Consider the following 15,138-nt stretch of genomic DNA (forward strand, 5'->3'; position numbering starts at 1 on the left):
TGACTAAATTTCACTTTGAAAATTTAAAAAACCACATTATATCATCAACTAATTAAATCAAGACGTAAACGAATAAAACTGTTACCATAGTATTTGCATTACTCTTGACAGAAAATATAATAAAACCTCATTTTAGGTGGAGAAATGTATTGACGATGATATTGAAACATTTTCTTATTTATTTATTTTTTATTAATTAAAAGAAAATAACAGCCATTACGACAAAAAAATTAATATTTACAAATAAACCAAAATTGAAGGCCAATTATAGTTTTCTATACATTACTAAATACAATGTCAAAAAAAGAAAAAAAAAAAAGCGTACACTCAAACAGCCACTCCGTATCATTCCACGCGTAAAAAATAAATAAAATATTACAATAATAATGAAATAATATTTTTTTTTTTTTTTTTGTTTAATCGAACTTAAAAATCCTTTCGCCGGCGGATCTATACGGAGTAATACGGAGCTATCAGTCCTCCCTTCTTTCTTCTTTCAAACAAGAGAAAATAATTACAATATTAAAGTGCACAAAAAAACTAGATATTAGGTAGGTACAGTTAGATTAAATTACAATTACTATTTGTAATTAGGGTTCTAGCATTTTCTTAAAAATTTGTTTAACGTGAGGAAAAACGTGTTATAATTATTTAAAATTCAGGGCAAAGATGCATTCTTATCAGGGGCGAACCGTCCATATAATAGATAATTCGCAGCTTGCCATTGTATTTCTAGTTCCTAAATATTTGCCGTATAAAATGTAAACTATAAAAAAATATACAGTGTTTTCAATCAGTGCTAAACAAAAAGGAATTATGAATATACTTATTATATTATCCTTATTTTTTAAATATTTTATTTTTTTAAACTTTTGCATAAATGTACTGTGTTAAAATAATGGAGAATGTACCTACATATTTCGCAAAGTTATTAACTGTTGTTTGTTTGTTGGGTTATTGGTTAAAATTATTTTAATTAAAAATAAGTAGGTATTGCGTCTTTTGTTGCCAGCAGGTGAAACTGGAGCTGGAGAAATGAAGTTGTTTTTACACAAAATCATAGAAAAGGAATCTGTGTACCTGTGTATACTTTTTTTTCATACGCCTCCGCTCATTTGCGAGATTACTTATATGTATGTACATGCAGGTACAAATTATAAAAAAAATAAAAGCTTACCCATAAAAAAAGTGACCGTTCGCCACTGATTCTTATTATTATTCGTGCTTGAAATACCAACTTGAAATAATTGTCGCAGCTGAGTTGTACGTTGAGGAATAAAATTTTTATTTTTTTCAAGCAATTGAGGGTAATCTAAGTTATTATTGCATATTTTGTAAAGGAAAGCAGTATCATTGATGATTCTTCTAGATTGTAAGGTATGATGTACTGCAGCTTCTTCATAGTTATCACAAGTATATGCAAAAAATGCCACTGGTATTTTAATATATTTATTTGAATGCAACGATGTTGAAGTGGTTATAATGTCACAGTCTTCAGAATGAAGGTTAAACCTCATTACGGCGGCGCGACACTTTAGCGGCGCAGTGCTTCACTTCACTATAAAGGTCGTATCATGTTACGGCGGCGCGGCGCGGCACTGCTCGGCGCTTTGCGGCAATACAAAATATTCTTTGCACTGTTTTGTATGAAACCAATGAGGAATTCCAGCCCAACCCGGAATTAAATTTTTAAAATGTTTTCGTGTACACGTGAATATTTCAAAAACGCACGCAAAAATAAATAAAACATGTTAAAAAAAGTATTCATTTTAAAATCGTTAATAATGACGCCACTCCTTATATCTACGTGTAGTATTTCCGGTTTCCGCTTTAAAGTCCCCGTACCTTGTAAGATACGTTTTGACCATACAAAAAAGAGTATAATTTTCATTATACTCTCTTTTCAACCAGAGATTATGTCAACTTTCTAGGTTTTTCTAAATCGAAACGTTCGTAAAAACAACCATAACATAGAAATGAGCAAATTACGATCAACTAAATGAAGTAATCAAAGCAATATTCCATTGATTCTTGTCAGTTTTTTTATTGGCTGGAGTAATACAACTTACCGTGGTCAGTGAAAGTAAAAGTGCCAACCGTTACATGACGTCACTACTGAAAAGTGACATACTGATGACAGCCATTTGGCGCGGTATTTGATAAATGTAACTTTAAAAAATCATATCTTTGTAAATAACGCACAAAAAAATAAAATATTTTTTCTTAGTTAAATAGTACGCTAATAGAAAGAAAAAAATAGAAAACAGTGGAATTCCTCATTGTACAAGAGCGGCGCGGCGCGCCGCGGCAGAGTTGCCTCCGGAAGAATATTTTGCCGCGCCGCGACGCGACGGAGCGGAGAGGGGGATCATGACGATAAATAGTGTGTAATATTTTCGTTCTTCACTGCGTGATTTGGGAATGTCATGCACCCAGAATCTTTTCTTGGCGTTTCTTTCTGCTTTATCAGAGTCGTCCACATTGTACGACACTCAAAATGCAAAAATTGATATCATTACGCGTACTGTCACGCTACTGCAGTTACAGGTCAAACCGCACTACGGCGGCGCGGCACTTCAATGGCGCGGCGCGGCGCTTCGCTTACTAAACGTACTACAGCTGCAGTAGCGCGGCAATACGCGTCATTATTTCACTCATTTGCATTTTGAGTTTCGAACGAGACGGACGACTCAGATGAAAATATTATCAGAGTTATTAAATCGCGCAGCTAAGAACGAGAATATTTCACACTACGCATCATCATAATTCCCAAATCCGCAACTAATGGTGCATAGGGCATTGCATTGGAACACTAAATGCACTCGATTTCCTTTTTTGGATTTTTACCTGAAAGTAACCACCCCGCAAAAAAAGACTCGCTCTGGGGTTTTCTTTACTATAAATATTAAAAAAAGGTTTGAACATGTTTGGTGAGTTCCAAAAAGTTTATCGGCCCTCCTCGTTTTCCCTACTCTATTAAATGTTCTCCATCTTTTTTGTAGTATGTGAGTATATTTTTGTGCGCTTAAAATATCAGACGAGCATCCGAAATATTATATGTAGTAAAATTTATTGAACTGTAGTTTCAATTTTCAATTTCCCACACTTAACTCACAACACTAGATTAAAAACTAGGGGCTCCCTGATCGTTCCCAAAATTACAAATAACTTCGGAGAGCGAACATTAAATTGCGATATTCTAAGGTTGTTCAATGATCTCCCACAAACCATCGTAAACATAAAAGATCTTCAAATTAAAAAAAAGAACCATTGAAATATCTTCTAAATAGTTTATAGTGCCGGTTAATAACTAAATTTGTATAACATTAATCAATTTTTTAATTTTTAATTTTTATTTATTTACAATTTTAAAAAACCCGTTAGGGTTACATTAGAAATTTAATATTGTCTAGTCATTTTATGTCTCGTCTAGTCTAGTTAGTTCAGTCATCATGTGCTTTTTTAAATTTGTCTCCAGTAAAAGTTTTCAAGTAGTAAGGTAAGTCGTTGTAGTGTTTAAGTCCATTGTGTAGTATTTTTGACTGTTAATAAATAAATGAAATAAATCTGTAAAAATAAAAAAATGTGTCCCACCGAAAAGTTTTAAGACTTTGTTGGTAACAAATCGTAATGCGTATTTTAAAATATTAAAAATTTGCTATTTGGAAATAAAAGTTCATAAAACTGTAATTATAAGAAAAAACTTTCGTTACGAAAACTTCTAAATGTCTAGTCAGAAAAAAAAATTAGGCACTTATAATCAAAAGTTATCATAAAATGTGTTATGTTTTGAATTAATACATTGTTGTAAAGAATGAAACCTTACATTTAATTAATTAACCTTTTATTACGCCATTCCCGTAAATTGTTGGGTATATGATCAAAGAAAAAATATTTAGCGAACCGTAATTGTAAGACACATTAAATCTTCGTGTCAGCACAAAAAATAGTGTTATTTAGATTAATGGCCCAAATTTAAAGTGAGTTTTTAAACATTGAAATGCGGAAAAAGGTTAGAAATCCGAAACTTTTATTTTTCTTCTAAGAAAAACATTGATTTTAGAAGAAATATTATAATTTGTTTCAAAACAACCATAATCGGTAATGAAAAAATAAAATAATATCCCAATTCGTTTAGCTGACAATATAAAAATATTTATTTTGTCATTTACAGAAATATCAAAGGGATTTTTTATAAAAATATGAAAGTGAAAAGAACTTGATATTCTATTGAAAGTTGTATTTTTAGATATTTAAAGGTTAACATGTGTTGAACGAATATAAAAAAATAAACGATTTTATCAAAGTTTTTAAAAGTCTATTAAAAGACTTTTACGAGTGTAATGAATGCTATGAAATGCTTTAAAAAAAACAAACCAATAAGCCTTTTTCTAGTATGGGTAGAAAAAGGGGTTGAAAATGCCTTATTATTTTGTCTTTTTGAGTACCCTACGTGCTGATTATTCCGAATGTTAACATCTTTAACTGTTTTTTGGATTCTGTCATGATAACAATGGTTGGATTAGAGATAAGGTTATGTTAGGCCATGTAAACAGAATTAATGATAATCGTTCTCCCGAAAAAAAACTTTACACCACTCCGGCAGCCGGACAAAGCAGAGGCAGACCGAAATTAAGAGGGGTGGATGATGCGGATAGCGACATGAGGGCATTTGAGACAATAGAGGCCAATTTCGGAGGAGGCCAGGGTCTACAAAGGGCTGTAGCACAACTGATGATATTGATGATGATGCTTTTCTTGGTTTTCCTTGTTTACTGTAAATATTATCGTAAATTTAGGTCGTTCTTTCGCTGGTCATTCGATTTGGACGTTTAAACAAGAGGTGTTAAAAATAAATAAAATTGTTATTTTAAACCCGTTATTATTTAAAACAGTTAAAACAGTTTTACGAAAATCATATAATTATAATTTAATATGGACAAGGATATTGAAAGGAGGGTTAGTGCCGGTAACAGAGTTAATGGTGCCTTAAAGTCTGTCGTAGCAAATAAGTGTCTATCGCAAGAGGCTAAATTAGCAGTTCATAATGGAGTTCTGGTACCAACCCTAATGTATGGAAGCGAAGCATGGAGTTGGAAAAAAAGGGACGAAAGTAGACTGAATGCTGTTGAAATGCGATCCCTCAGGCGAATGTGCGGAAAAACAATGTATGATAGGTGCCCTAATGTCGAAATTAGAGCAGAATGCAAGGCTGAGTTAAGCATTATCGACAAAATTAAGAAAGGTCTTTTGCGATGGTTCGGTCATGTGGAGCGAATGAATGATGAAAGAACGGCTAAAAAGATTTATGATGCGAATGTGTCTGGTTGTAGAAGTCGAGGAAGGCCGAGAAAGACATGGCATGATCAAGTACAACAAATTCTTGAAAGTGGTCATGTGAAAAGTCGGAATAATCGACGTGCGTGCATGAGAAGATGTATGAATGTGAAGGAAGCAAAGGAAGTGTGCCAGGACAGAGTGGTGTGGCGTTCTATCCTCTCTGCCTACCCCTCCGGGGAAATGGCGTGATGGTTAGTTAGTTAGTTAGTTATGTAATTATAATAAACAACCGAAACGCCCATCTTTAGTTTCAAACAATGCAGCACACCATTTTAATTTTGTCTATAACGCTTGTGTCAGCCTTGTACGGATATCGATTTTTATACGCCTATAGTAGATGTTTTATTATTTATTTATTTATTTATTTATTTATTTATTTACGGACAAAGTCCATTATAAACATTACAATTAAAAGAAATTTTTACAAAGGAATAAAAAAATATAAGGAACAGAAATAAGCAGCAAAGACAGATGATAGATTTTTTAGATTAAGTAAAAAGCATAGGCTAACTATACAGATTCTTTAGCTGATTTGTAAAGAAAGACATCCTATATAATTATATTATACACTGGGCGTAAGGTCTTATACAGGATTAAATTACTCGAAAAGTGCATGTGTACTAAAATATTTGTACTTGAACAATCATTAAAATGAATCAGTGCATTCTTGTAGTGTTTTTGTATACACAAGCAATCTAGTATAGGCGTGTGATCATAGTAATTTGGGACGAGCAATATGAGATTGCTGCATTTTTATGCCATTACTTATGTAATGCGGGGACCTTTTGCTGGACTCACTCGTCCTGAGAATCGTATGCAACTTCCGTAATTCGACGAGTGACAGCATTCTTGAACCACCCATACGAATGCAGTCGATTGGATTCCAATCGACTTTATCTCGTGTGCTCCAAAGCGCTCGACATTGACAATCGAATGCGACATCGTAACTTCAGCTGTCAAACTTCCTTCTTGTAAAACGATCGGCATTTATGTTTGAATGACGAGTATGTGTTCAACTTAAAATTTGCAACACTTATCAATATTATAATGTTGACGTATCAACAAATGTACAAAAAAAACAACTATAATTATTTTTAATTCATTATCAAATAAAGTTTCACTAGAAACATGATTTTTAAATTATTTTATCGCTCGTCGTATTTGAGATATACTCGTTTATTATACAATATGTTTTTAAAATCCATTAAATGCATATAAAATATGTCTAATCACATGTAGATGTGTGTTATGTCAAAGGCAAATTATAATCATGTTGCAGTGTCTCAGTAAAACATTTTCTTATATTTCTTCATAATATTCTATACACAAAATATTCAACGGAAGAAGTCTGACATGAAACAATGAAAGTTTATTTGTGGCAGGAGAGCCATACAAAATACGGATTTGTTAGTGTTGCCACTTTCTCATTCGTCTTTGTAATTAAATTGTCGGATGGTTTTCAAGAATAGCATTATGACAAAGCAATCAAGATGCCCAAGCGACTATTGTCAAGTGGGTGACAAAATGACACATCTTTCCAGCATAAAGCTCCAGGTTAACATCATAATGAATAATATGTTAAATGCATTTAATTTACTTTACTTTCAACATCATTTACTCACCCTATTTACATGATCCCTTAAAACATTAGAATAAACCATTGCCATCGCTTCTAACGCCATAAAGGTAATGCAACCAATAATCCAAGGGACCACTAGTGTAGATTTTTCCTGAAAAAAAAAACAATTAATAGAATGTTTGAATTTTTTTTTAAATATTCATATAACTTGAATTTAAGAAACGAATATGGAAGGCAGGAATTCACAGATGATAACTTTTTTTAGAAGTTTAAGTTATAACTTTACTCACTTTGTATTTTTATTTGTCTGTTTTAACATCAGTATTTCTTCAATTTTTCCAGCTGATGAAACGTTTATTGTAATATTTAAAGTAATTTTTCATTAAAATTGTTCATTATCAGCAATATAAAAAGGACTTTTAAGTATAAAACATTTTTGCTTGAACATGAAGCATTTTCATATTAATATTTTGTCTTTTATTTTTTGGCAAATATTGTTATTTTATTATGAGAAATTACACCATATTAAAAAAAAAACGATGTTAATTAGGTTATATTATAAACATACAAAAAATAATACGGAAATGTAAGGTGAAATTACTTTCAGTATCGCCAAATTTAAATTTTAAAAAAACTGATATTACTGTACTTAATTACTTTTTAATTTCATTATAACTTCAACGATGTTGTGAGTATGTCCAAATGTTTGCAGACAGGCTGGATTTCCTCCCTAGGGAGTTTTCTAATCTAAATTTGTTGCAACAGAGAGGGAAAACATTTTTGAGAAGAGAATATGGGTTCAGCCGGACGAATCTCACCCACCTGATAAAGGTTTCAGCTCTTACTTCACAAATGTCAACAGATGGAAGAGTTGAGGAAATGTGAATGTTTAAATATAGGCAGAATGGTGAATACACAATGTGTAAAGTGGCTACTTTAACCAAATAATGACAGGTCATAAGCCTTGTAAATGCCTATACTGAGCACTAACTATGCACAACACTCTTTCCTCTATCGTTCTTGCTCTAACTATAATGTTTTTTTTCGTTTATTGATATATTTTACATACCCCTTAATTCATTTAAAAATAAATTATGACTTATTATTTCTGGCTGCGATACGATTCCACTTACTATTTAATGATACACACTCCTGATAACTGACTCCCACACTAATACACATAAACACTAATCTACACTTGTTCTCATACAAATACACATAAACACATCCTTTTGTTGTAACACAAGTTAATAATATGTATAATTTTTATTTAGAAATGTCTCTAACTGTATTTTTTGTTTGAAAATGTTAATACATCATTGTCGACTGTTTGTTTCTTTAAAATAAATAAATTAACATTATCTTCGCAAAAATGTTTTCCCTCTCTGTTGCAATAAATTTAGATCTTATTTTTTTATTTTTTTTATTTTACAGTGTTTTTTATAACTTATCATAACATTTATTCAGTATTTACTTATTAATTGAGTTGTATACCTAGTACAGAAATTAAAGGGATATATTTGATTAATTAAGGTTTATTCCAACACTAAGGCCTCATGTTGTAGTTTAGTAGGCTTCTGTCTTAATCCGGTTCTGACAGGGATGATAAAATTTTATCCGAATATGAACGAAAATTAACGTTTAGCATCCATAATACACGAGGAAAGAGGGGTAATTAAATAATGACTACAGTCGGGTGATGAGATATGATAATTAATTTGATATTTTAAGTATTAAGGACTTGAAATATAAATCATGTTTAGTAACAATATTTTCATGTAGATCATTTGCGGAAGTTAACAGTATACAAATTACAACAGGGATGGAGAATACCTTAAATAAGAAAATATGGAAGTCTAGGCATTTACAGGGGTAATGACCTGTCATTGGCTGGTTTAAGTGTCCACTTTTCACACTGTGTAACATTCACCATTTGCCTATGTTTGAACATCCATATTTCTTCAATTCTTCCATTTGTTGATTTTAGTGAAGCTAAAGAGCTGAAACCTTTATTGTTGTGAAGAGATTCATCTGACTAAATTATTTCACGTGCTAGGCAACGCCTGAAAACAATTTTTGACAACAATTCAGTCAGGTGAATCTCTTCACAACAATAAAGGTTTCAGCTCTTTAACTTCACTAAAATCAACAAATGGAAGAAGTATGGATGTTCAAACATAGGCAAAATGGTGGATGTTGCACAGTGTATAGAGTGGCCACTTCAACCAGCCAATGACAGGTCATAAGCCCTGTAAATGTCTAGACTTCCATATTCCCTGATTTAAGGTATTCTCCATCCCTGTTGTAATTTGTTATTCTTGATGACTCCCGAGGGGGTGAAATCCAGTCTTTTGTCTACGAACATTTGGACAAACTTAAATATTGTAAGTTAACAGTAAACATTTCAGATTTGATAGTATCTTAAGTGGCGATCACACGAGGACAATAATATATTATCCTGTCCCAGAATCGAACCAATTAGCCTCGCTTGAACAGAAATATGGAGAGCAGGACATTGGAATTATACATTGTCCTAGAGATAGACTGGCAGGCTATCTCCATAGGACAATTGATTAACCCCAACACCACGCGCGGCTGCATAGTAGGTCGCATGGTGTGTCTCTGCAGCGCATTTATTCAAAATATTTAGTTCGTCCTTCAACAATTGCAATACGTATTGGTAAATTACAATAAATAATTTTTTTCCTGAACTCGCTCATAACGTGCTTCTTGTGTATTCATTTTTGTACCATTCTGCCTGTTAATTAAGATCAAATTATCGTATTGTCCCATTGTCCTGTTCTGAGTCATTGAGCATGTTCACGGAGCTGGGACAGGAAAATATTATCTTGTCTATTGTATTGTCTTCGTGTGAACCCAGCGTAAGAAAAGTAATAAATATCTTTAAACTTTAATCACCTGAATTTGTTTTTTTTTTCATTCTTTTACAATTTTTGCGTTTTTTGTTCATTAAAAGCAACGTTCTCTCACTGGGGTGTCCCGACCGAGGGAAACATTTTACATTTTTTTAAAGCATGCTCTAAATTACATATTAAAAAAAAAAGTTTTAAACATTTGAAGACCCCAAGGCAGATAAAAGTCATTTTGAGATATTTAGACCTTTCCGTTTTGCAATTGAAAAACATGTTTTATTTATTATTTCAAAATTATCATTAATTATTAATGTAGTTAACATTACGAACAATGCATTTCAAATGACAAAAAGTTCATTTTAAGCCAAAAATATTTTCTACCTTAATTGTAGTATTTACAACAAAATAAACGCCAACTCGATAAATAAACAAAATAAAAGTATAATCATTTGACATAGTAGACCAACAACTGCGAAACAAACTTTTTTATTATTTCGTTTATTTAAACTATTATAAGTTTTGTTGTTTTTTTTTGTACATTGTCAAGTAAGTACCATATAAATTGAAATTAAAAATAATGTTCAAATAATATTTTCTAAAGAAACTTGGTTGTTAAAAGCTACAGTATTGTTTCAAAATTACTTAATATGTACTTTGGCGTTCATTGGTTAAATACGCGAGTTCTGGTTAGGCAGATTTGCTTTTTTGGAATCCAATTATTCCGATGTCAAAACTGCACTGTCAAAAAATGACTATCGATGTTTTATTTCTCCTAACATCAATTAAATTATGGCAAGGAATGTGGAAAATGAGTGCAGGAATGAAATTGTAAGAAGAGTTAGTAGAGGGAAGGAGTTCAATTTAAAAAATATACATTTTAGGCGTTTCTTAAAATAAATTGGCAAATGGAATTTGGGTAGGTAGGAAAAAATTGCCTTAGGCCAGTATGTCAGTCTTTTTATTTATATAAAATGAACATGTATATAAAGTGTTGAATAAAATGAATAAATAGAAAAAGGTAAATCATTTCGTAAGATAAATTATAAATGAAATCAATAATCATTGCCTTACTTACAAATAAAATTATATTTTAAATAAATGTCCTCAATCGAAATGTATTTAAAGTACCTAGTGTATAAATAAAGTCTCGCAGCTTTGACAAATTTAATGTTTTCAAGCTTGTGAGTAAATCAATTGAATTGGGCCGTATCGTTTTACGGCTTTGAACATTAAACGAAAAGTTTTAAGTAACGAAATAAATGTGTGACATCATATGTTAGGTACTTACAATTTGACGAATTTGATAACAACATGTATTTTTGGTAGGTACATTAAATATATTATGTTAACAATTTACATGGCGTCGGGTTTCTGTCACAAGCTGGTGACTACATTCTACCAGTTGTGAGATATTGAACTTTTAAAGTTACAAGCTCATCCTAAATTACTATTTCAAATAAAACTGCAAGGCAATATTATAAAATCTAATATACAGGGTGCTCATTAAACCCTGTCACATCCAAAACCACGATGATCAGTATGAGCAAGAAGACATATTACCACATTAAAACATTTTTTAGAATGAATAAAATTTAAAAAATAAAATGTTAAAAAAGCAAATGGTTGCTTAATTCTGCTGGAGATAAACGAGGAGGGGTAGAGGGGAGTCTGATACTGCGCCGCGCTCCCCTTACTTCTCCTCTGCAGAAGTAAGCAACCATTTGTTTTTTTGAATATTTTATTTTTTTAAATTTTCTTTGTTTTAAAGATTTTTTAAATATGCTTATATGTCTTCTTTCCCATACTGACCATTGTGGTTTCGGATGTGACAGGGTTTAAAAAACACACGTATAAAATTTCTAGTTTACATGTTTCAATATAACGTTTAACGTACCTTTAACTCGAACCCGTCAGACTAACAAAACGCTATTTTATATAAACAAAGCTGGTAGTAATTATTATACCTATATACTCGCCTATTCAGAGACTACATAAACTTGCCAATGAATTTAGCTCTATTGATATCTTTTGCTGCTCAATATCCAAATTTAAAGAAAGATTTTTACTAATGATTGAATAATTTATTGGGTCATTATCCATTATGTGTTTGAGTCCCTATTGTTTTTTTATGGTTTTATTTATCTCAAATTCTTTTCATTGAATTTGTATTCTTGTATTTATTTATTTTATGCTCGCTACCACTATACAGTTTATAATTACCATATCTGTGTATTTTTTTATAATGTAAAATTGATATGTATTTTACTACGTAGCTCTTTTTATGATTCATTTATTCATTATTTTTAAAAACCCACTAGGGTTATACTGGATGTTCATTAAACCCTGTCACATCCGAAACCACGATGATCAGTATGAACAAGAAAACATATAAGCACATTAAAACATTTTTTTAGAACGAATTAAATAAAAATAATAAATATTTTTAAAAAAGCAAATGGTTGTTTACTTCTGCAGGAGAGAAACGAAAAGGGGGAGGGGGGAGTCTGATATACCACAGACCGCGCGGCCATGCCCCCTCGCTTCACTCCTGCAGAAGTAAGCAACCATTTGTTTTTTTAATATTATTTTTTTTATATTTATTTATTTATTAAAATATTTTTTTAAATATGCTATGATGTCTTCTTGCCCATACTGGTCATCGTGGTTTCGGATGTGACAGGGTTTTAAAAACAGCCTGTTTAATTAAAAATATTGCATAATTTTATTTTATTTTTTTACATTTATTTTTAATTGTTTTATAATTCTGCTAAATGTGTTGTATAATTTTCAGGTTTAATTTTAGTTTCTAAATTTTAAGTAAAAAGAAATACATGTTTTGAAAAATAGTAATTTATCCAAATATGCTCATATAATACATTTTGTATAAAAAAAAATAGCCGTACTTATAAAAATATTTTTAAAAGGCCTGGTTATGTTTCGTCTGGTTAGTGTAGTCATCGTGTGCCTTTTTAGGTTTAAATAAAATTAGTCTCCAGTGTAATTTTTCAAGTTTTAAGGTAAGTTATTGTCTTAGAGTATATACATCTTTGTTTAAGGTTATCGTAGTGTTTAGTCCATTGGATAGCATTTTTAACTGTCTTAAACTTCATATGAGTAAACGGGTGGAATAGGTAGAAAATATGAAAATAAAGGCAGTGAATGTTACACAGTATGTCGCCATTTGAATCAGCCAATGAAAGAAGCCCTGTGAATGTCTAGACTTCCGTATTCCTTCCTCAAAAGTATTTTCCCTCTCTGTTACAAAAATATCTTAATCTGAAATTTTAATCGAATATGAATACACTTTATAAACCAAACAACTTATTGAACGAGAAGTAGGAGACTAGATTACTAAAGGTCATCCATTTATGCATGACAAAAACGTAGTCAAAGTAGGTAATTAATTATTCATACAGTTTCATTAATCTTTCGGATAAAAGCCACTTTATCTTAAGATTGAATACTACACTCTCTAAGATAAGATTTTCATGTAAAAGAAGTATCATAGATGTAAATTTATTATTAAAGTAAAATTCATTATTCCAATGGTCTTTTTTCAGACTCACTGAGAAACGAAACTCAAATGAGCTATTTGGTTTATCTTAAAATTTTCAAGATATTTAATTATTCAATAGTATATTCTTTTTATGTATATTTTTGGCGGCTTATCAAAACATAAAACATTACGTCAAGTTATTTTGTAAAAGTATTTTTTTTTTCTCATCATATTTATTCGGTTATGTATTTAAAACTCAAATCACAGTAGTTCGTTATTGGGCAGATAGAGCTAAATATAAATAAAATTATAAATAGAAAACACTTTTGCCATCCGCATTTCATGAGAATTAGGTAATGTAGGGTTAGGTAATGAGTATAGAAGGAGACAGAAAGAGGATCTAGGCAAGAAAAGGAATATAAAAATAAAATATAGAAATGAAGGGAAGCAATATATTAAATATTACTTCAGGCGTTTCTTAAAAGATTTGTTTATTACTACTAACTTACATCCAAATGTCTACCGGCTTTGAGATTTACTCATCATTAGGACAGTTACTCACTTACATGTACGTTTAGAACCAGTGGTACTGCCATCATAAGAAAGAATGACGTTTCTACATAAAACAAAAAATTGAGAAAATAAATATTTTGTAACTCGGAGATTGAAAAATTCGCTGTGTGAAAACTACTACAACAATTAAGTATATTATTATGCGACTGTATGTATTGTGGTTTGCCTTAACGGAATACATATGTTTATTTTAATATAATTTACGTTATATATTTAAAAATAAACACTTTCATCTTGTTTTTACTAAAAAAATACAAGAAAATATGTTATACTTTAATGAAAAGACGTTTCTAGCTAGAAACGCCCTTTTTTTAGTAATTAAATAAATGTTTTTATTATTTAGTGTTAATATGCCAATTGATTTTACTCAACTAAATAAAATAGACGTTACTGGCCATTTACTGTTATTCAAACTAGTAACGCCGACCTAATAATCAATTATTATAATTACCAGCAGATTTTAAATTTAATCGCAAACGAGTGGGTACATTTATTTCAGATGTTTTTAAAAACGAAATAGAAGAAAAAATAACTATTTTAATCGGTCTGTAATAATTATATAAGTCAGAATTGCCTTTTATTTTTAGTAATTTTGACTTTGTGCAGTTAAGTCTCATTTTTTAGTGAAAATAATAGAGTAGTGGTTATTTTAGGAAAATAGATGTATTTTTATTAGATGCGTATTTTTTTCTGATTCTGAATCTGTATTTAACTTATTTCTGAAAAGTGGTCACGTGTGTAAAGTAAACAGTTAAACCAGCTAATGCCAGGTCACAATTCCTGTAAATGCCTAGAGTTCCATATTTTATTCTCAAAAATGTTCTCCATCTCTGTTGTAATATTTTTAATAACTTTTTTGTTGTTTATAAGTGTAGACATAAATACAAACATATGTATTTACATGATTTATACTTTATCTTTACCAAAGAATCATAAATTTTCCAACATTGCTTATATTAAAAATGAAACAGTATTATACTTACCGGGAAACTTGTTAAATGCCAAATACTAAACGTTACTTTTGTAATCCCTATTTCCATCCTTATTTGAAAAAAATTCAAGAAAAATTACGTTTTCTGTGTTTCTCCATAAAATCCACAAAAACATCTAGTACTTACCAATCTTAATAAAATGATTGTTCTTACCTTAAATACACCGTAGAACAGTATAATACTTAGCCCAACCATAAAGGCCTGTGTTCCTATAATGGCTATATAGGCGATTTGAACACCTATAAAAAACAGACAGGCGTTATTAAAGTTGACAAAAAACATTAT

The 15,138-nt window shown here is 30.8% G+C and overlaps 1 protein-coding gene across 1 annotated transcript in view; it reads right to left on the reverse strand.

Moving 5' to 3' along the window:
• LOC148274600 (uncharacterized) overlaps window positions 1-15,138 on the reverse strand; it is a 35,156-nt gene that overhangs the window by 8,886 nt on the left and 11,132 nt on the right. Inside the window, exons 4-5 of the mRNA XM_088236899.1 lie at window positions 15,007-15,092; window positions 6,963-7,070 (exon numbers count right to left, since the gene is read on the reverse strand). Of these exons, the coding sequence (XP_088093025.1) occupies window positions 6,963-7,070; window positions 15,007-15,092 (194 nt within the window). The remainder of the gene's footprint in view (window positions 1-6,962; window positions 7,071-15,006; window positions 15,093-15,138) is intronic.

The sequence above is a fragment of the Micrasema longulum genome, unplaced genomic scaffold, assembly GCF_059751315.1.
Source record: "Micrasema longulum isolate JH-2025_06_02 unplaced genomic scaffold, ASM5975131v1 h1tg001617l, whole genome shotgun sequence".
Classification (NCBI taxonomy): Eukaryota; Metazoa; Arthropoda; class Insecta; order Trichoptera; family Brachycentridae; genus Micrasema; species Micrasema longulum.